The sequence below is a fragment of the Lucilia sericata genome, unplaced genomic scaffold, assembly GCF_015586225.1.
Source record: "Lucilia sericata isolate MDLA Ls3-8-SP2 unplaced genomic scaffold, ASM1558622v1 Contig000127F_arrow, whole genome shotgun sequence".
Taxonomy (NCBI): Eukaryota; Metazoa; Arthropoda; class Insecta; order Diptera; family Calliphoridae; genus Lucilia; species Lucilia sericata.
The window spans coordinates 623,485-645,437 of NW_023994159.1; the positions used below are offsets into that span (position 1 = coordinate 623,485).

The 21,953-nt window shown below is 30.0% G+C and overlaps 1 protein-coding gene across 1 annotated transcript in view; it reads right to left on the reverse strand.

The window, feature by feature from the left end:
• Positions 1 to 21,647, reverse strand: part of LOC119600917 (dynein heavy chain 3, axonemal) — a 61,941-nt gene extending 40,294 nt beyond the window's left edge. Inside the window, 6 exon segments of the mRNA XM_037951507.1 lie at positions 35 to 154; positions 277 to 519; positions 8,232 to 8,392; positions 9,006 to 9,131; positions 18,453 to 18,684; positions 21,365 to 21,647. Coding sequence (XP_037807435.1) covers positions 35 to 154; positions 277 to 519; positions 8,232 to 8,392; positions 9,006 to 9,131; positions 18,453 to 18,684; positions 21,365 to 21,645 — 1,163 coding nt within the window. The 5' untranslated portion in view covers positions 21,646 to 21,647.
• Positions 21,648 to 21,953: the final 306 nt, after the last annotated feature.

The following is a 21,953-nucleotide window of genomic DNA, read 5'->3' on the forward strand; positions in this document are numbered from 1 at the left end:
GTTATGTCCACTCGTACTCTGCTTGCTTGCTTACCTATCTCGTAATCTCGTTATCTCCTCAAGTTTTCGTATGTAAAAGGTACGAAATGCCTTTAACATTTCTAAATATGAAGAGGGTGTCACATAATTTCTTCTACCCAATTCTGTGAAACATCTGCAAAATCATCAGTAGCAAATGGTGCAGCAATAAACAACAACAACAAAAAGAGAAGATGAAATTTTATTTCATCTGTGTGTAGATGAGTTGAGTAATTTCATTTCATGTTTCCAACTTACTTTTCACTTGCACCGACAACGGATTGATTAAAATGCATTACACATTTTACCAATTCCTTTTCCAAATCACTCAATACAATTTCTTGTACTTCCTCTAAACTTTTTCTACTTTCTTTCGATTCATACGATTCAAGTGACTTATTGGCATCCGCATCTTCTGTTTCTTGTGATTGACCCAATTTCATTGAGCTAATAAAATATTCCGCAACACGTTCTAAAGCGTCTACCGGCCATGGCATGTACCTTGTATTAAAAAGGAAATATTACATACAGACAGACATAGATATTTATAGAGACTATGTGTGTGTACATTTGAATTAGATTTTGTGTGTTGTATGTGTTAAAGACGATTTTAGCAAACAAAAAGAGACCAAAAAGAAAAACTTAACAAGGACGAATTGATATGAACATTGCAACTTAAAGCATTTTGTAATAAGTTGTTAGATATGAAGTGCAACATAAGTGGGTTAATTGTTAATTAGTTACATTCATAGCTCGTTGATTAAAATTTCTATTTCTCAATTAAAATATTAATGGAATACCCACAATGTTAATGGAAAATAAAGAAAGTCAATAGATTAGTTCATAGAGTAGTGCAAAGAGTACATAGTACATAGATTAATTAATAGATCAAGTGGTAGAAACGATTAGTCAAGAGAATGGTCCTTAGAAAAGTCTATGGGGTAAGTTATAAGTAGTAATATAGGCTACTTAATAGACTAGTCAAAACACTTATCAATATAATATAGACTAGTCCATAGACTAACCCATAGACTAGTCAATGGAATAGTCTATAGACTAGTTAATGGAATAGTCTACAGACTAGTCAATAAAGCAGTCTATAACTAGCAAATAGAGTAGTCTAAAGACTAGTCAACAGAACAATCTATAGGCTAGTCAATAAAGTAGTCTATAAACTATGCTTGTCAATAAAGTAGTCTATAGTCAATAGAGCAGTCTATACACTAGTACATATAGTAGTCTATAAACTAGTCTATATAATAAAAAATTGAGTAGTATATAGACTAGTCAATAGAGTAGTCTACAGATTAGTCAATAGAGTAGTCTATAGACTAGTCCATAGAGTAGTCTATAGACTAGTCCATAGAGTAGTCTATAGACTAGTCCATAGAGTAGTCTATAGACTAGTCCATAGAGTAGTCTATAGACTAGTCCATAGAGTAGTCTATAGACTAGTCCATAGAGTAGTCTATGGACTAGTCCATAGAGTAGTCTATAGACAAGTCCAGTAGTCTATAGACTAGTCCATAGAGTAGTCTATAGACTAGTCAATATAGTAGTCTATTGACTAGTCCATAGAGTAGTGTATAGAGTAGTCCATAGAGTAGTCTACAAACTAGTCCATAGAGTAGTCTATATACTAGTCCATAAAATAGTCTATAGACTAGTCCATAGAGTAGTCTATAGACTGGTCCATAGAGTAGTCTATAGACTAGTCCATAGAGTAGTCTATAGACTAGTCCATAGAGTAGTCTATAGACTAGTCCATAGAGTAGTCTATAGACTAGCCCATAGAGAGGTCTATTGACTAGCCCAAAGAGAGGTTTATAGACTAGTCCATATAGTAGTCTATAGACAAGTCCATAGAGTAGTCTATAGACTAGTCCATAGAGTAGTCTATAGACTAGTCCATAGAGTACACAGTGGGGCAGAATGGAAATTTTTTGGAAATAAATCTGGCATTTCTAAACGGCTGATCCGATCGGGATAAAATTTGGCGTGAGCGTAGCCAAGGAGTATTCGAGTTTAAGTTTTGAAGATGAACCCTGCAGATGCCCCAGGGACGGCGCTGTGGCGGCTCAAAGTAGGGTACCTACGACATGTAAAATTTTTAAACTCGTGCCATTTTTTTGTTTTTCACCCAAATACAAAGATTTTTATATTTTGTGAAAGCGCTCGACGAGATCTTGAAAAAACATGCTTGGACATACTACTTATCTCTTATAATATCCGAGTTATAGACATTTAAAAATTTAGTGATACAAAATTTACCATACCTTGGTCCGCCTTTTTTTGAATACCGGGCGTAATTTTGAACCAAATGGACTCAATTTTTTCTTGTTAGTTAGACAACAAAATTTTCAATAATATACAAAAAATTTCAGATCAATATTGTTTACAGATCCAAAAATATACGTTTTTTAATTTAAAAATTCAAAAAATTTTAAATTTTTGGCGTTTTTTTTGCCAAAAATGTGTCTTAACTCTTTTATTAATAAAATAAAATTTTTATTAAGAACATATAACAATTTTATAGTTTTCTAAAAGGTATCTTTACGCAGAACGCTTTGGCGTAAAAAACTTGTCCTATTTTTTGAAAATGTTGCCACTGCGTCCTTCCGAATATGACCTATTTTTTATCAAAACTTCAACTTTGGGCGACATGTTCTAAAATCCCAAAGCTGGGATCAGAAAACTGAAAGCAGTTTTGGAAACCTCAATATGTTTTCTATTTACTCCAAAAGTATTTTCCCAGCCCTGAAAGAAATGTGGACCCTATGGGCAAAAAAGTAAAAAATCCCATTTTTGGGATTTTCATTCCTATTTTTGGGATTTGCGGGATGCCCTTTGACCTTTTCAATTTTTTTTTTTGCATATTCTTATTTGAAATAACAAATTTAACAAGCGTTGAAAATTTCATTGAGTTTTGTTCATAAATAAAGATTTTGTCATATATTACATATTTGTTTAATTTCTAAAACTATGATTTATATCAAAATTTTAATAGGATCGCATATAGCTACAACAATTTAGTCCATATTTATCCCTTAATATCATTTTTTAGTTAGATATGGAAATTCTCGACCCTTTACAAAAAATTTCAAGCCAATATCTCAATTACATTCAAAAATATGTTCATTTAAACCTGTGTCCTTTAATTTCATCTTTTTCATATTTTAGTATTAAGTATGACAGAACATACATTTGGTGTTGAATAAAATATTTGGACAATTTTTAAAAATTATTTAGTTAATTATTTTATTATAATATTGTATATAAAATAAAAAAAATTATAATTTTATTATGAGCCACGCACAACAACACCTAAATCACCCCACACAAATTACCTTTCCCGCCCACCGAAATATAAAACACAATTTAATACAATATCATCAGTTAGTATAATAGCTTTTTTTATTTGAACTGTTTATCTTAAACATAATACAATTAATTCTTACAACCTACTTATATAATTAATTCCTAACACTACTTATTTTCTATAAAATAATCTGTCATATCGGTATACATATCCAGAAGGTAATATAAGTCCTTTAAATCTTCCTTGTTTTGGGATGATAGAGTTTCATAACAAATCCATCTTTTTCGCATAGTTGAAAGAACAGGATCAGAAGATAGAAGTAAACTATTAAAAATATCTTCATTCTGTGATTGCTTGGAGCATTTTCTTGAGCTGAATAGTTGAACATGCTTAAAATCTCGATTCCTCGCTTCCTGGGCTTCTTCTGTTAACTCTCCAAGTGGAAGAATATTCGATTCAATTATTATTTGACCATGACACAATACTTTGTGTACTGTTGGTGTTAGTTCCCTCCATGGATACAGAGATACAAGTAATTTAGAAATTTCAGATGTATATTCCCCAAATCGATTTTCATTAATTTTATGTTTACTATTCAGTGCCATTAAAATAGTTTTAACTCTTCGAAGCAACTCCTTGTCGATTCCAGTTATTTTTGAAGTCATTTCAAAATCACGAAAAAACCTTCTCGACGTATTACCGTCATTTGTACTACCGCAACTTGAAAGTGGTTTGTCGATGTTTAATCCCATCTGAACTTTAAATTCTTCTTGGATTCTGCTTTTTTCCGCAGCTCTCAGTTCTTTCAATTCTTCATTATTTTTTGTTGATTTAGTAGGATAGTTTGTTTTTTTTCCTGGATCGCCTTGTATGATGGTAATATATTGTGTCCTTTTTCATGCAGAGCTTTCCTTAATATTTGGTACTTATTTCGACTGAGACCCAGTTCCAACATAAGCGCTATTGCTTCCTCTTCAGTAAAATTTGATTATGATGTTGGAGTTGGTATACTTTCCACAATTCGCTTAAGTCGTTTTGGTGATGCATTAGGAAGAATAGTTGCAATATGTACGACATCCATATGTTGGTTTTCCTTTTTCAGCATTTCGTTAAATGTATCAGCAATTTCCTCATTTGAGATTGAAAAAAGTTTTTGTGTGACCCTCTTTTTTTTACCTTGAACATAAGTCTTCGTATGACTTGCAAGGCGCTCCTGTTGATGTGTTGTAAGTTGAGATTTCCGTAGTAGTTTCCATCCAACTACAAAATTTTAATCGAAATTTCTTTTGATTTCCATCCACAGACTTACTTTTTACATCAAAAAGTTTTAAAAAGTTTTCAATTTTTGATATGCCTGTTTTGTCTACTTTTCTACTATATGTAGTTTTTATATAATTTGAAATGTCTTCAATTCTTTCTGGCCCTTTTGAAGATATACTCCATAAAACGGAACACAACTCTTCGTACTTTAATGTAATCTTCATTGTAGATTTATTAAATATGGTACTTAAAATCTGAGAAGTTTACTTATATACCAATTCTTGTCATTTCCGATACAGGTATTCCAAAGTAAAAAATTACGAATTGTCTACCTATTAACATTTAGGACTATATTACTATAACCTGTATTTTTATTTTTACCTACATGATCATAAACGAAACAGAACGAAATGATCTGTCGAAAAAATTTAGGTAAAAAATAGTTATAAATTTTTGAAAATTTAAGCATAATAGGACCTTTCAATTATAAGGATAAGCAAACAAATAGAAAATAGGTAAATATAAGATTTAAATATGTGCTGTCATACTTAATACTAAAATATGAAAAAGATGAAATTAAAGGACACAGGTTTAAATGAACATATTTTTGAATGTAATTGAGATATTGGCTTGAAATTTTTTGTAAAGGGTCGAGAATTTCCATATCTAACTAAAAAATGATATTAAGGGATAAATATGGACTAAATTGTTGTAGCTATCTGCGATCCTATTAAAATTTTGATATAAATCATAGTTTTAGAAATTAAACAAATATGTAATATATGACAAAATCTTTATTTATGAACAAAACTCAATGAAATTTTCAACGCTTGTTAAATTTGTCATTTCAAATAAGAATATGCAAAAAAAAAAATTGAAAAGGTCAAAGGGCATCCCGCAATTCCCAAAAATAGGAATGAAAATCCCAAAAATGGGATTTTTTACTTTTTTGCCCATAGGGTCCACATTTCTTTCAGGGCTGGGAAAATACTTTTGGAGTAAATAGAAAACATATTGAGGTTTCCAAAACTGCTTTCAGTTTTCTGATCCCAGCTTTGGGATTTTAGAACATGTCGCCCAAAGTTGAAGTTTTGATAAAAAATAGGTCATATTCGGAAGGACGCAGTGGCAACATTTTCAAAAAATAGGACAAGTTTTTTACGCCAAAGCGTTCTGCGTAAAGATACCTTTTAGAAAACTATAAAATTGTTATATGTTCTTAATAAAAATTTTATTTTATTAATAAAAGAGTTAAGACACATTTTTGGCAAAAAAACGCCAAAAATCTAAAATTTTTTGAATTTTTAAATTAAAAAACGTATATTTTTGGATCTGTAAACAATATTGATCTGAAATTTTTTGTATATTATTGGAAATTTCGTTGTCTAACTAACAAGAAAAAATTGAGTCCATTTGGTCCAAAATTACGCCCGGTATTCAAAAAAAGGCGGACCAAGGTATGGTAAATTTTGTATCACTAAGTTTTTATATGCCTATAACTCGGATATTATAAGAGATAAGTAGTATGTCCAAGCATGTTTTTTCAAGATCTCGTCGAGCGCTTTCACAAAATATAAAAATCTTTGTATTTGGGTGAAAAACAAAAAAATGGCACGAGTTTAAAAATTTTACATGTCGTAGGTACCCTACTTTGAGCCGCCACAGCGCCGTCCCTGGGGCATCTGCAGGGTTCATCTTCAAAACTTAAACTCGAATACTCCTTGGCTACGCTCACACCAAATTTTATCCCGATCGGATCAGCCGTTTAGAAATGCCAGATTTATTTCCAAAAAATTTCCATTCTGCCCCACTGTGGAGTAGTCTATAGACTAGTCCATAGAGTAGTCTATAGACTAGTCCATAGAGTAGTCTATAGACTAGTCCATAGAGTAGTCTATAGACTAGTCTATATACTAGTCTATAGACTAGTCTATATACTAGTCAATGGAGTAGTCTATAGACTAGTCAATAAAGTAATCTATAGACTAGTCAATAGTCAATTGACTAAGCAATACACCATAGACTGGTCAATAGATTGATCAATAGAATAGTTAATAGTGTAATCACTTGACTAATCTATCACTGTACTTAGTCACTCGACTATTTGACTATACTATAAACTAATCAATCGGCTACTCCATAGACATAGTCATAAAACCAGTGTTCAGAGTAATCCACAAACTAGAGCCTAGTCCTAGACTAGTTTTTATATTTGTCAATAAAATAAAGCATCAATTATGCAATAGTATTCATGTAGTCCAGACAATATACATACTAGTCAATAGGCTTGTATATTCCATATACTAGTCAGTAAATTAGTCTGAAGATCAAATAGCTGAAAATCAATTTAGTGCTTTTAATACGAAGAATGTACCTTTTCAATAAAAGTTTTGGTACACAAATTATAAATTGTGCTACTCCAACTAAATGTTCAAATAGATAGATTTCTTACATCCTTTTTAAAACACTGTTAAAGCAACTCGAACATTTTGTGATAACATTTATGAATGCAGTATTGGTTAGTAACACATTTACTATATATAAGGCTGATCCAATTTTACTGAGTTAAAAATATTTCAGTGGTAAAAATTTCAGGGCCTAATTTCCTAACTTTCTGTGTAGAATTTGTCATTAACGGACTTCGTAAATTGCTTTTCTCTTGTACTTTAACAACAAAATTAAAATTCTTACTAATATATGGTAATTGTAGTTTCATAATACTACGGTAACATATGCTTTGTACTTATAAAAAATTTGATTAAATTCTATTTATTTATTAATTTAATACAATTCAAAATTTCTAACTTTTATTTCCTTTTTTTTCTATATTTTTCTTATATTTATTAGTTTCTTTTTTAGTAGAAATTTTATATATGAAAATTGTAAAAAATACTATGAAAAACCCCTACAATGTCACACTGAGCTGCTGATGTCATTCATGCAGGATACGAGTACATAGTTGACAAAAAAAACTACACAACAGGAAGGAACAAGAATTTTCTTCATAATATTTTCCTGATTTTTTATCTGAGATGTCTGTAGTTTCGTTTTTCACAATACTTTTTTTATACTCTTCTGATTCTACATAAGAGGAAATGTTGTAAAAATTTTTGAGAAAAAATAAAATCATGTAGTTTTTGTTGTTAACAAGTAATTTGCACAAGACATACAATAAAATCTAACAATAAATATGTTTATTTTGTATATATTTTTTTTTATATAAAGGGTTTTGGAACTAAAGGGTCTTTAAGAGGAAACAATAAATTATATTTCAAAACCTTTTAGAGCACCATACCATAACCCAAATGTGGTCTAATAACGAGAAATTCAGGGAAATCTGCAACTATACCTTTTAACCTCAAAATATTGTCTCATACTCTATTTTCCTTAATTGCTGAATTACTTATTACAACAATACGTCACTATATCCTGCCTTATAGTTCCAAGAATTTCGAGCAGTCTTTTAATAGCAACAAATAATTATAAAGTATTTAAAGAAACATAATAATAATAACAGACTTTAAGTTCAATAAGTAGATAACTACAAACTTTTCCAATAAATAAAAAAATTAAAAATAAAAAATATAAATTCAAATAGATGTAGTCACCCAGAGGCTGAAGTAGTAGCACTTACCAATCGATTGTGCAACAGTTTATCAATGATGGATACATACGTATACGTTCTTTAAATGATTCGCCAATGGGAGAAAATGCCAATGCAACATGCAATTGTTCTCGTATACGCTCAATGAAAAACGAATACATTTCACTGGGTAAAGGATCAATATTTTTACCCTTAAGTATTTCAACAATTTAAGTGTTAAAAGTAATCATTGTAGTGAAGGCAGGCGAAGAAGAAACACAAATGCAAATCATTATTATGATTTACAATTGAATATGAAATGATTTGATGTATAATGATGTTATAATTTGTGGAACATCAAAAACAATGCACCAGTATTGTACACACACATACATGTAACCAGCACACAGCAGTAAATATTATAAGTTATAATCATAATCATCGGCAGCATCATCAGTAACAATACAAGCATCATCCATAAGTATCATCATCAGCAGTTGTATTATAATGTTGCATAAACGACAGGATGTATTGCAGTAGTAGTATAAGTAGTAGTTGGCATAGAGTTGGTATAGTAGTAGCAGTAGTTGTTGTTATTATTGTCGTTACCACACAAAATTAGGAAATCACAATGCATTAGAGCATACGCAAATAAGTAGTTCAGCATGTCAATGAAATTTTGATTTGCCGGAAATAAAATAAATTGAATTTTAGTTTCATTTTACATATTCTTTTTTTACATAAACTGTGCGATATTAGACACAACAATTTTATATATATTTTCTCTAATTTGTATACTTCAATAAAAATGTGCTAATCACTTACCAATTGTTTTGCAATATTAATCATATTTTCCATTATGGCTGCTTTATCCTCTAATTGATAAAGATTTGGTAAATCACCACAATTTAAAATGCCATTTATGTCCTCTATGTAACCCTCATCGGTGGCCTGCAATTGAAAAAATAGGGAAAAAATATGATTAAAAAGCAGATGCTGGTTGTCAGGCGTATGAGTGATATTTTTTTAGTTATCAGGAGATTATATAATTATTACGTATACGCAATATGTACGAAATTTTTTTTCGCAATTTAAGCTGATGCAGATTGTCAGGCGTATGAGTGATATTTTTTAGTTACTATGAGATTATATAATTATCACGTATACGCAACGTGTAAGACAAAAAAACTAACTAACTAACTAACTAACTACTAACTAACTAACTAACTAACTAACTAACTAACTAACTAACTAACTACTAACTAACTAACTAACTAACTACTAACTAACTAACTAACTAACTAACTAACTAACTAACTAACTAACTAACTAACTAACTAACTAACTAACTAACTAACTAACTAACTAACTAACTAACTAACTAACTAACTAACTAACTAACTAACTAACTAACTAACTACTAACTAACTAACTAACTAACTAACTAACTAACTAACTAACTAACTAACTAACTAACTACTAACTAACTACTAACTAACTAACTAACTAACTAACTAACTAACTAACTAACTAACTAACTAACTAACTAACTAACTAACTAACTAACTACTAACTAACTAACTAACTAACTAACTAACTAACTAACTAACTAACTAACTAACTAACTAACTACTAACTAACTAACTAACTAACTAACTAACTAACTAACTAACTAACTAACTAACTAACTAACTAACTAACTAACTAACTAACTAACTAACTAACTAACTAACTAACTAACTAACTAACTAACTAACTAACTAACTAACTAACTAACTAACTAACTAACTAACTAACTACTAACTAACTAACTAACTAACTAACTAACTAACTAACTAACTAACTAACTAACTAACTAACTAACTAACTAACTAACTAACTAACTACTAACTAACTAACTAACTAACTAACTAACTAACTAACTAACTAACTAACTAACTAACTAACTAACTAACTACTAACTAACTAACTAACTAACTAACTAACTAACTAACTAACTAACTAACTAACTAACTAACTAACTAACTAACTACTAACTAACTACTAACTAACTAACTAACTAACTAACTAACTAACTAACTAACTAACTAACTAACTAACTAACTAACTAACTAACTAACTAACTAACTAACTAACTAACTAACTAACTAACTAACTAACTAACTAACTAACTAACTAACTAACTAACTACTAACTAACTAACTAACTAACTAACTACTAACTAACTAACTAACTAACTAACTAACTAACTAACTAACTAACTAACTAACTAACTAACTAACTAACTAACTAACTAACTAACTAACTACTAACTAACTAACTAACTAACTAACTAACTAACTAACTAACTAACTAACTAACTAACTAACTAACTAACTAACTAACTAACTAACTAACTAACTAACTAACTAACTAACTAACTAACTAACTAACTAACTAACTAACTAACTAACTAACTAACTAACTAACTAACTAACTAACTAACTAACTAACTAACTAACTAACTAACTAACTAACTACTAACTAACTAACTAACTAACTAACTAACTAACTAACTAACTAACTAACTAACTAACTAACTAACTAACTAACTAACTAACTAACTAACTAACTAACTAACTAACTAACTAACTACTAACTAACTAACTAACTAACTAACTAACTAACTAACTAACTAACTAACTAACTACTAACTAACTAACTAACTAACTAACTAACTAACTAACTAACTAACTAACTAACTAACTACTAACTAACTAACTAACTAACTAACTAACTAACTAACTAACTAACTAACTAACTAACTAACTAACTAACTAACTAACTAACTAACTAACTAACTAACTACTAACTAACTAACTAACTAACTAACTAACTAACTAACTAACTAACTAACTAACTAACTAACTAACTAACTAACTAACTAACTAACTAACTACTAACTAACTAACTAACTAACTAACTAACTACTAACTAACTAACTAACTAACTAACTAACTAACTAACTAACTAACTAACTAACTAACTAACTAACTAACTAACTAACTAACTAACTAACTAACTAACTAACTAACTAACTAACTAACTAACTAACTAACTAACTAACTAACTAACTAACTAACTAACTAACTAACTAACTAACTAACTAACTACTAACTAACTAACTAACTACTAACTAACTAACTAACTAACTAACTAACTAACTAACTAACTAACTAACTAACTAACTAACTAACTACTAACTAACTAACTAACTAACTAACTAACTAACTAACTAACTAACTACTAACTACTAACTAACTAACTAACTAACTACTAACTAACTAACTAACTAACTAACTAACTAACTAACTAACTAACTAACTAACTAACTAACTAACTAACTAACTAACTAACTAACTAACTAACTAACTAACTAACTAACTAACTAACTAACTAACTAACTAACTAACTAACTAACTAACTAACTAACTAACTACTAACTAACTAACTAACTAACTAACTAACTAACTACTAACTAACTAACTAACTAACTAACTAACTAACTAACTAACTAACTAACTACTAACTAACTAACTAACCTAACTAACTAACTAACTAACTAACTAACTAACTAACTAACTAACTAACTAACTAACTAACTAACTAACTAACTAACTACCTAACTAACTAACTAACTAACTAACTAACTAACTAACTAACTAACTACTAACTAACTAACTAACTAACTAACTAACTAACTAACTAACTAACTAACTAACTAACTAACTACTAACTAACTAACTAACTAACTAACTAACTAACTAACTAACTAACTAACTACTAACTAACTAACTACTAACTAACTAACTAACTAACTAACTAACACTAACTACTAACTAACTAACTAACTACTAACTAACTAACTAACTAACTACTAACTAACTAACTAACTAACTACTAACTAACTAACTAACTAACTAACTAACTAACTACTAACTAACTACTAACTAACTAACTAACTAACTAACTAACTAACTACTAACTAACTAACTAACTAACTAACTAACTAACTAACTACTAACTACTAACTAACTAACTACTAACTACTAACTAACTTAACTAACTAACTAACTAACTAACTACTAACTAACTAACTAACTAAGACTAACTAACTAACTACTAACTAACTAACTACTAACTAACTAACTAACTAACTACTAACTACTAACTAACTAAACTAACTAACTAACTAACTAACTAACTACTAACTAACTAACTACTACTAACTAACTAACTACTAACTACACTAACCTAACTAATAAACTAACTAACTAACTAACTAACTAACTAACTACTAACTTACTAACTAACTAACTAACTAACTACTAACTAACTAACTAACTAACTAACTTAACTAACTAACTAACTAACTTACTAACTAACTAACTAACTAACTAACTAACCTAACTACTAACTAACTAACTAACTCACTAACTAACTAACTAAACTAACTAACGAACTAACTAACTAACTAAACGAACGAACTAACTAACTAACGAACTAAACTAACTAACTTAACTAACTTAACTAACTAAACTACTAACTACTAACTAACTAACTAACTAACTTAACTAACTAACTAACGAACAACTATACGAACGTGCCTTTAAGAAGTGGAAGTATATAATATACAGATTGTTCTTTTTTGTTCTAACTTATTTTCTTTTTTTTTCAGGTACGTTAAAATTTCTCAAATAAATGCAGTATGTCATATTCTAATACTAATACTAATTCATAGTATATTCATTTTAATGCATAGTTTTCAATATTTTTTAATATCTTTATTTAGCATGATTATTTAAAGAATTATATTCTAAAAGTTGTATATGATATCGCAATCACTGCCCAAATTAATATTGTGTTACTAGTATCAAATAGTATAAATTAATTAATTCAAACTAAACTATAGTTAAACAAATGAATATGTTAGACTAGTGTTACCTTCTTAAAATAACCATAAATAACTATAAAATGAGGTAGACCAAACTAAGGAAAGAGGTTTTAATAAATCATTATTTATAATAATATACAGATGCTAGAAAATCGTATATCATCTTGATTTAATACAAATTATATAAACTTTATTTCCTACTACTACACAAATTTTCAATAATTCAAGAAACAAAGCGTCGATGGAAATGGAAAATAACATGTTATAACAAAATTTAAAAAAAATTATAAAATTTTCTAAATAATGTATCTGAACTGAAATGATGTGACTAGTATATAAATTAATAAAATATTAGGCCACTTTATGTTTTGATAAACGAAAAACTATTATTAGTTTGCAATCGTATCCATTAGAAATACATACATAAATACATATGAATATTATGGAGAAATGAAGAGAAATCTATTTTATGATTTAATATTTTAACAAAATATTCCTTACAACTTATAAGTTGTTATGAATTTATAAATAATGAGTAACAGTGTAATGGTTGTAGAATATTCCTCTAATACAAGAATAAATATGTAATATATTCTGGATAGTAATAAAGATTTAACATTGAAATATATTTATGTATAGCCAAATGCAATTTCATATTTCTTTAATATCTTTACCCTCATCACAGTGGGGCAGAATGGAAATTTTTTGGAAATAAATCTGGCATTTCTAAACGGCTGATCCGATCGGGATAAAATTTGGCGTGAGCGTAGCCAAGGAGTATTCGAGTTTAAGTTTTGAAGATGAACCCTGCAGATGCCCCAGGGACGGCGCTGTGGCGGCTCAAAGTAGGGTACCTACGACATGTAAAATTTTTAAACTCGTGCCATTTTTTTGTTTTTCACCCAAATACAAAGATTTTATATTTTGTGAAAGCGCTCGACGAGATCTTGACATACTACTTATCTCTGGACATACTACTTATCTCTTATAATATCCGAGTTATAGGCATTTAAAAATTTAGTGATACAAAATTTACCATACCTTGGTCCGCCTTTTTTTGAATACCGGGCGTAATTTTGGACCAAATGGACTCAATTTTTTCTTGTTAGTTAGACAACAAAATTTCCAATAATATGCAAAAAATTTCAGATCAATATTGTTTACAGATCCAAAAATATACGTTTTTTAATCTAAAAATTCAAAAAATTTTAGATTTTTGGCGTTTTTTTGCCAAAAATGTGTCTTAACTCTTTTATTAATAAAATAAAATTTTTATTAAGAACATATAACAATTTTATAGTTTTCTAAAAGGTATCTTTACGCAGAACGCTTTGGCGTAAAAAACTTGTCCTATTTTTTGAAAATGTTGCCACTGCGTCCTTCCGAATATGACCTATTTTTTATCAAAACTTCAACTTTGGGCGACATGTTCTAAAATCCCAAAGCTGGGATCAGAAAACTGAAAGCAGTTTTGGAAACCTCAATATGTTTTCTATTTACTCCAAAAGTATTTTCCCAGCCCTGAAAGAAATGTGGATCCTATGGGCAAAAAAGTAAAAAATCCCATTTTTGGGATTTTCATTCCTATTTTTGGGAATTGCGGGATGCCCTTTGACCTTTTCAATTTTTTTTTTGCATATTCTTATTTGAAATGACAAATTTAACAAGCGTTGAAAATTTCATTGAGTTTTGTTCATAAATAAAGATTTTGTCATATATTACATATTTGTTTAATTTCTAAAACTATGATTTATATCAAAATTTTAATAGGATCGCAGATAGCTACAACAATTTAGTCCATATTTATCCCTTAATATCATTTTTTAGTTAGATATGGAAATTCTCGACCCTTTACAAAAAATTTCAAGCCAATATCTCAATTACATTCAAAAATATGTTCATTTAAACCTGTGTCCTTTAATTTCATCTTTTTCATATTTTAGTATTAAGTATGACAGCACATATTTAAATCTTATATTTACCTATTTTCTATTTGTTTGCTTATCCTTATAATTGAAAGGTCCTATTATGCTTAAGTTTTCAAAAATGTATAACTATTTTTTACCTAAATTTTTCGACAGATCATTTCGTTCTGTTTCGTTTATGATCATTTAGGTAAAAATATACAGGTAATGATAATTTCGATTCATTCACTAATAAGAAATATCAATGACTGAATTACAGGTTATAGTAATATAGTCCTAAATGTTAATAGGTAGACAATTCGTAATTTTTTACTTTGGAATACCTGTATCGGAAATGACAAGAATTGGTATATAAGTAAACTTCTCAGATTTTAAGTACCATATTTAATAAATCTACAATGAAGATTACATTAAAGTACGAAGAGTTGTGTTCCGTTTTATGGAGTATATCTTCAAAAGGGCCAGAAAGAATTGAAGAGATTTCAAATTATATAAAACTACATATAGTAGAAAAGTAGACAAAACAGGCATATCAAAAATTGAAAACTTTTTAAAACTTTTTGATGTAAAAAGTAAGTCTGTGGATGGAAATCAAAAGAAATTTCGATTAAAATTTTGTAGTTGGATGGAAACTACTACGGAAATCTCAACTTACAACACATCAATAGGAGCGCCTTGCAAGTCATACGAAGACTTATGTTCAAGGTAAAAAAAAAGAGGGTCACACAAAAACTTTTTTCAATCTCAAATGAGGAAATTGCTGATACATTTAACGAAATGCTGAAAAAGGAAAACCAACATATGGATGTCGTACATATTGCAACTATTCTTCCTAATGCATCACCAAAACGACTTAAGCGAATTGTGGAAAGTATACCAACTCCAACATCATAATCAAATTTTACTGAAGAGGAAGCAATAGCGCTTATGTTGGAACTGGGTCTCAGTCGAAATAAGTACCAAATATTAAGGAAAGCTCTGCATGAAAAAGGACACAATATATTACCATCATACAAGGCGATCCAGGAAAAAAAAAACAAACTATCCTACTAAATCAACAAAAAATAATGAAGAATTGAAAGAACTGAGAGCTGCGGAAAAAAGCATAATCCAAGAAGAATTTAAAGTTCAGATGGGATTAAACATCGACAAACCACTTTCAAGTTGCGGTAGTACAAATGACGGTAATACGTCGAGAAGGTTTTTTCGTGATTTTGAAATTACTTCAAAAATAACTGGAATCGACAAGGAGTTGCTTCGAAGAGTTAAAACTATTTTAATGGCACTGAATAGTAAACATAAAATTAATGAAAATCGATTTGGGGAATACACATCTGAAATTTCTAAATTACTTGTATCTCTGTATCCATGGAGGGAACTAACACCAACAGTACACAAAGTATTGTGTCATGGTCAAATAATAATTGAATCGAATATTCTTCCACTTGGAGAGTTAACAGAAGAAGCTCAGGAAGCGAGGAATCGAGATTTTAAGCATGTTCAACTATTCAGCTCAAGAAAATGCTCCAGGCAATCACAGAATGAAGATATTTTTAATAGTTTACTTCTATCTTCTGATCCTGTTCTTTCAACTATGCGAAAAAGATGGATTTGTTATGAAACTCTATCATCTCAAAACAAGGAAGATTTAAAGGACTTATATTACCTTCTGGATATGTATACCGATATGACAGATTATTTTATAGAAAATAAGTAGTGTTAGGAATTATCTATATAAGTAGGTTGTAAGAATTAATTGTATTATGTTTAAGATAAACAGTTCAAATAAAAAAAGCTATTATACTAACTGATGATATTGTATTAAATTGTGTTTTATATTTCGGTGGGCGGGAAAGGTAATTTGTGTGGGGTGATTTAGGTGTTGTTGTGCGTGGCTCATAATAAAATTATAATTTTTTTTATTTTATATACAATATTATAATAAAATAATTAACTAAATAATTTTTAAAAATTGTCCAAATATTTTATTCAACACCAAATGTATGTTCTGTCATACTTAATACTAAAATATGAAAAAGATGAAATTAAAGGACACAGGTTTAAATGAACATATTTTTTAATGTAATTGAGATATTGGTTTGAAATTTTTTGTAAAGGGTCGAGAATTTCCATATCTAACTAAAAAATGATATTAAGGGATAAATATGGACTAAATTGTTGTAGCTATCTGCGATCCTATTAAAATTTTGATATCAATCATAGTTTTAGAAATTAAACAAATATGTAATATATGACAAAATCTTTATTTATGAACAAAACTCAATGAAATTTTCAACGCTTGTTAAATTTGTCATTTCAAATAAGAATATGCAAAAAAAAAAATTGAAAAGGTCAAAGGGCATCCCGCAATTCCCAAAAATAGGAATGAAAATCCCAAAAATGGGATTTTTTACTTTTTTGCCCATAGGGTCCACATTTCTTTCAGGGCTGGGAAAATACTTTTGGAGTAAATAGAAAACATATTGAGGTTTCCAAAACTGCTTTCAGTTTTCTGATCTCAGCTTTGGGATTTTAGAACATGTCGCCCAAAGTTGAAGTTTTGATAAAAAATAGGTCATATTCGGAAGGACGCAGTGGCAACATTTTCAAAAAATAGGACAAGTTTTTTACGCCAAAGCGTTCTGCGTAAAGATACCTTTTAGAAAACTATAAAATTGTTATATGTTCTTAATAAAAATTTTATTTTATTAATAAAAGAGTTAAGACACATTTTTGGCAAAAAAACGCCAAAAATCTAAAATTTTTTGAATTTTTAGATTAAAAAACGTATATTTTTGGATCTGTAAACAATATTGATCTGAATTTTTTGCATATTATTGGAAATTTTGTTGTCTAACTAACAAGAAAAAATTGAGTCCATTTGGTCCAAAATTACGCCCGGTATTCAAAAAAAGGCGGACCAAGGTATGGTAAATTTTGTATCACTAAATTTTTAAATGCCTATAACTCGGATATTATAAGAGATAAGTAGTATGTCCAGAGATAAGTAGTATGTCAAGATCTCGTCGAGCGCTTTCACAAAATATAAAAATCTTTGTATTTGGGTGAAAAACAAAAAAATGGCACGAGTTTAAAAATTTTACATGTCGTAGGTACCCTACTTTGAGCCGCCACAGCGCCGTCCCTGGGGCATCTGCAGGGTTCATCTTCAAAACTTAAACTCGAATACTCCTTGGCTACGCTCACGCCAAATTTTATCCCGATCGGATCAGCCGTTTAGAAATGCCAGATTTATTTCCAAAAAATTTCCATTCTGCCCCACTGTGCCTCAGTATACCGAAATTATATTGGTAATATATTGTTTTATTTTTCTTATTTATCATAACTGAGTAGTAATAAAAATAATATTACTTCATTATATTTTCTACTACTTTCCACAATCTGATACTTTACCTGTGAATCAGAGAAAAGAAAAACCGTATGATTTAAATTAAATCCAGCGCTCATCAATATCTTTTTTAAATCTTCACGCCAATCTTGTTGTGTATAAGTTTTTGTCACTTGCACTGTCATTAATCTACAATCAGCAATGTGAGCAGCCAAACGGCAGGAACTACGTCGACCAGAACCACCCATACCGACCATTAAAATATTACCGCGTGGCATTTGTAGAACTCGTGAAACTCTAGAAAACGACAAATGGAAAAAAGAACAAAAATTCAAGAAAAAAAATAATAATAAAACGGTAAAAAAGTAAAATAATGGAAAAAATCTAGATGCAAATGAATTGTTATGCACATTTGGTATGAATACATATGCATGAGCATATGTACGGAGTAAGAATGTGGAAAATAGGGCAACCGGTTATATGAAACATCGTAAAAAAAGAAATAAATAAACACGGATATCTAGCTAATAAAGGGCTCGACTCAAAATTTTGCTCACAAGAGCTATCATAGTTCATTCCTGGTAGATCTCTTTCAGTTTTAGTTCAGTTCTAGTTCAGTTCTAGTTCAGTTCTAGTTCAGTTCTAGCTCAGTTCTAGTTCAGTTCTAGTTCAGTTCTAGTTCAGTTCTAGTTCAGTTCAGTTCTAGTTCAGTTCTAGTTCAGTTCTAGTTCAGTTCTAGTTCAGTTCTAGTTCATTCTAGTTCAGTTCTAGTTCAGTTCTAGTTCAGTTCTAGTTCAGTTCTAGTTCAGTTCTAGTTCAGTTCAGTTCTAGTTCAGTTCTAGTTCAGTTCTAGTTCATTCTAGTTCATTCTAGTTCAGTTCTAGTTCGTTCTAGTTCAGTTCTAGTTCAGTTCTAGTTCAGTTCTAGTTCATTCTAGTTCAGTTCAGTTCTAGTTCAGTTCTAGTTCAGTTCTAGTTCAGTTTCTAGTTTCAGTTCTAGTTCAGTTCTAGTTCAGTTTCTAGTTCAGTTCAGTTCTAGTTCAGTTCTAGTTCAGTTCTAGTTCAGTTCTAGTTCAGTTCTAGTTCAGTTCTAGTTCATTCTAGTTCAGTCTAGTTCATTCTAGTTCAGTTCTAGTTCAGTTCTAGTTCAGTTCTAGTTCAGTTCAGTTCTAGTTCAGTTTCTAGTTCAGTTCTAGTTCAGTTCTAGTTCAGTTCTAGTTCAGTTCTAGTTCAGTTCTAGTTCATTTAGTTCAGTTCTAGTTCAGTTCTAGTTCAGTTCTAGTTCAGTTCTAGTTCAGTTCTAGTTCAGTTCTAGTTCAGTTCTAGTTCAGTTCTAGTTCAGTTCTAGTTCAGTTCTAGTTCAGTTCTAGTTCAGTTCTAGTTCAGTTCTAGTTCAGTTCTAGTTCAGTTCTAGTTCAGTCTAGTTTCAGTTCTAGTTCAGTTCATTTCAGTTCTCTAGTTCAGTTCTAGTTCAGTTCTAGTTCAGTTCTAGTTCAGTTCTAGTTCAGTTCTAGTTCAGTTCTAGTTCAGTTCTATTCAGTTCTTTCATTCTAGTTCAGTTCTAGTTCAGTTCTAGTTCAGTTCTAGTTCAGTTTAGTTCAGTTCTAGTTCAGTTCTAGTTCAGTTCTAGTTCAGTTCTAGTTCAGTTCTAGTTCAGTTCTAGTTCAGTTCTAGTTCAGTTCTAGTTCAGTTCTAGTTCAGTTCTAGTTCAGTTCTAGTTCAGTTCTAGTTCATTCTAGTTCAGTTCTAGTTCTAGTTCAGTTCTAGTTCAGTTCTAGTTCAGTTCTAGTTCAGTTCTTCAGTTCTAGTTCAGTTCTAGTTCAGTTCTAGTTCAGTTCTAGTTCAGTTCTAGTTCAGTTCTAGTTTCAGTTCTAGTTCAGTTCTAGTTCATTCTAGTTCAGTTCTAGTTCAGTTCTAGTTCAGTTCTAGTTCAGTTCTAGTTCAGTTCTAGTTCATTCTAGTTCAGTTCTAGTTCATTCTAGTTCAGTTCTAGTTCAGTTCTAGTTCAGTTCTAGTTCTAGTTCTCTAGTTCAGTTCTAGTTCAGTTCTAGTTCAGTTCTAGTTCAGTTCTAGTTCAGTTCTAGTTCAGTTCTAGTTCAGTTCTAGTTCAGTTCTAGTTCAGTTCTAGTTCAGTTTCTAGTTCAGTTCTAGTTCAGTTCTAGTTCAGTTCTAGTTCAGTTCTAGTTCAGTTCTAGTTCAGTTTCTAGTTCAGTTCTAGTTCAGTTCTAGTTCAGTTCTAGTTCAGTTCTTTGTTCTATTCAGTTCTAGTTCAGTTCTAGTTCAGTTCTAGTTCAGTTCTAGTTCAGTTCTAGTTCAGTTCTAGTTCAGTTCTAGTTCAGTTCTAGTTCAGTTCTAGTTCAGTTCTAGTTCAGTTCTAGTTCAGTTCTAGTTCAGTTCTAGTTCAGTTCTAGTTCAGTTCTAGTTCAGTTCTAGTTCAGTTCTAGTTCAGTTCTAGTTCAGTTCTAGTTCAGTTCTATTCAGTTCTAGTTCAGTTCTAGTTCAGTTCTAGTTCAGTTCTAGTTCAGTTCTAGTTCAGTTCTAGTTCAGTTCTAGTTCAGTTCTAGTTCAGTTCTAGTTCAGTTCTAGTTCAGTTCTAGTTCAGTTCTAGTTCAGTTCTAGTTCAGTTCTAGTTCAGTTCTAGTTCAGTTCTAGTTCAGTCTAGTTCAGTTCTAGTTTAGTTCTAGTTCAGTTCTAGTTCAGTTCTAGTTCAGTTCTAGTTCAGTTCTAGTTCAGTTCTTGTTTAGTTTGATTTTATTTCTAGTTCACGTTATGATTTTGGAATTATTGAACTTAAAAATTTCTATTGGGTCGCCCTTTCAAATCTACTATTTTCAACACCCACGGCGCATACTAATAAATGTTCATTTACCATTTATAGTTATTGCTTGCCATAACGTAAAAACGACAACTAAGATCGATACAAACAACCAATGTTATTAAAAAAAAAACTCCCATAAAGTAACTATTCCATTACTTACCTCGATATATGTTCAATGGCAAAACGAAATAAAACCAAATCCATTGGTGTACTTGAAAAGCCATTATAGTCACGTAAATAATAATGCATTAGTTTTTCCAATTTATTATAGTTTTCACATTCATCGTAGATTTTCGGTTCGGCATCTGGTTCTAAATAGTTACCAAAGAAAAGGTTGCGTAAATCATCGTCGGTTAGTTTAGCGCCTGGATTGTCCATACGATCGGAGAATGCCGATTCGAGGGAGAAACGTAAGTGTGTCTTGCAGGCATACGAGCACATTTCCAAAAGTTGGTCTCGGTCCTTTTGATCGATTAGACTAGGTTCAGCAAATATGAAAATATAAATGAAATTCAAATTTTGATAATGATAAAAGTTTAATGAGTTCTCCTTGGAGCATTTATAACAATAAATGAATTGGTTTTTGGGACATGGCTCCTGTTGTCCTTTTTACATACAACATTTATTTATTTTGAAATACAATACAAATAGACAGTATCTGATGGTTAATATTTTAATGACTTTTGCACCCTCTAAATAACAGTAAAGGTAAAGGGACAGATTATAAGGTGGTAAAGACAAGTTTAATG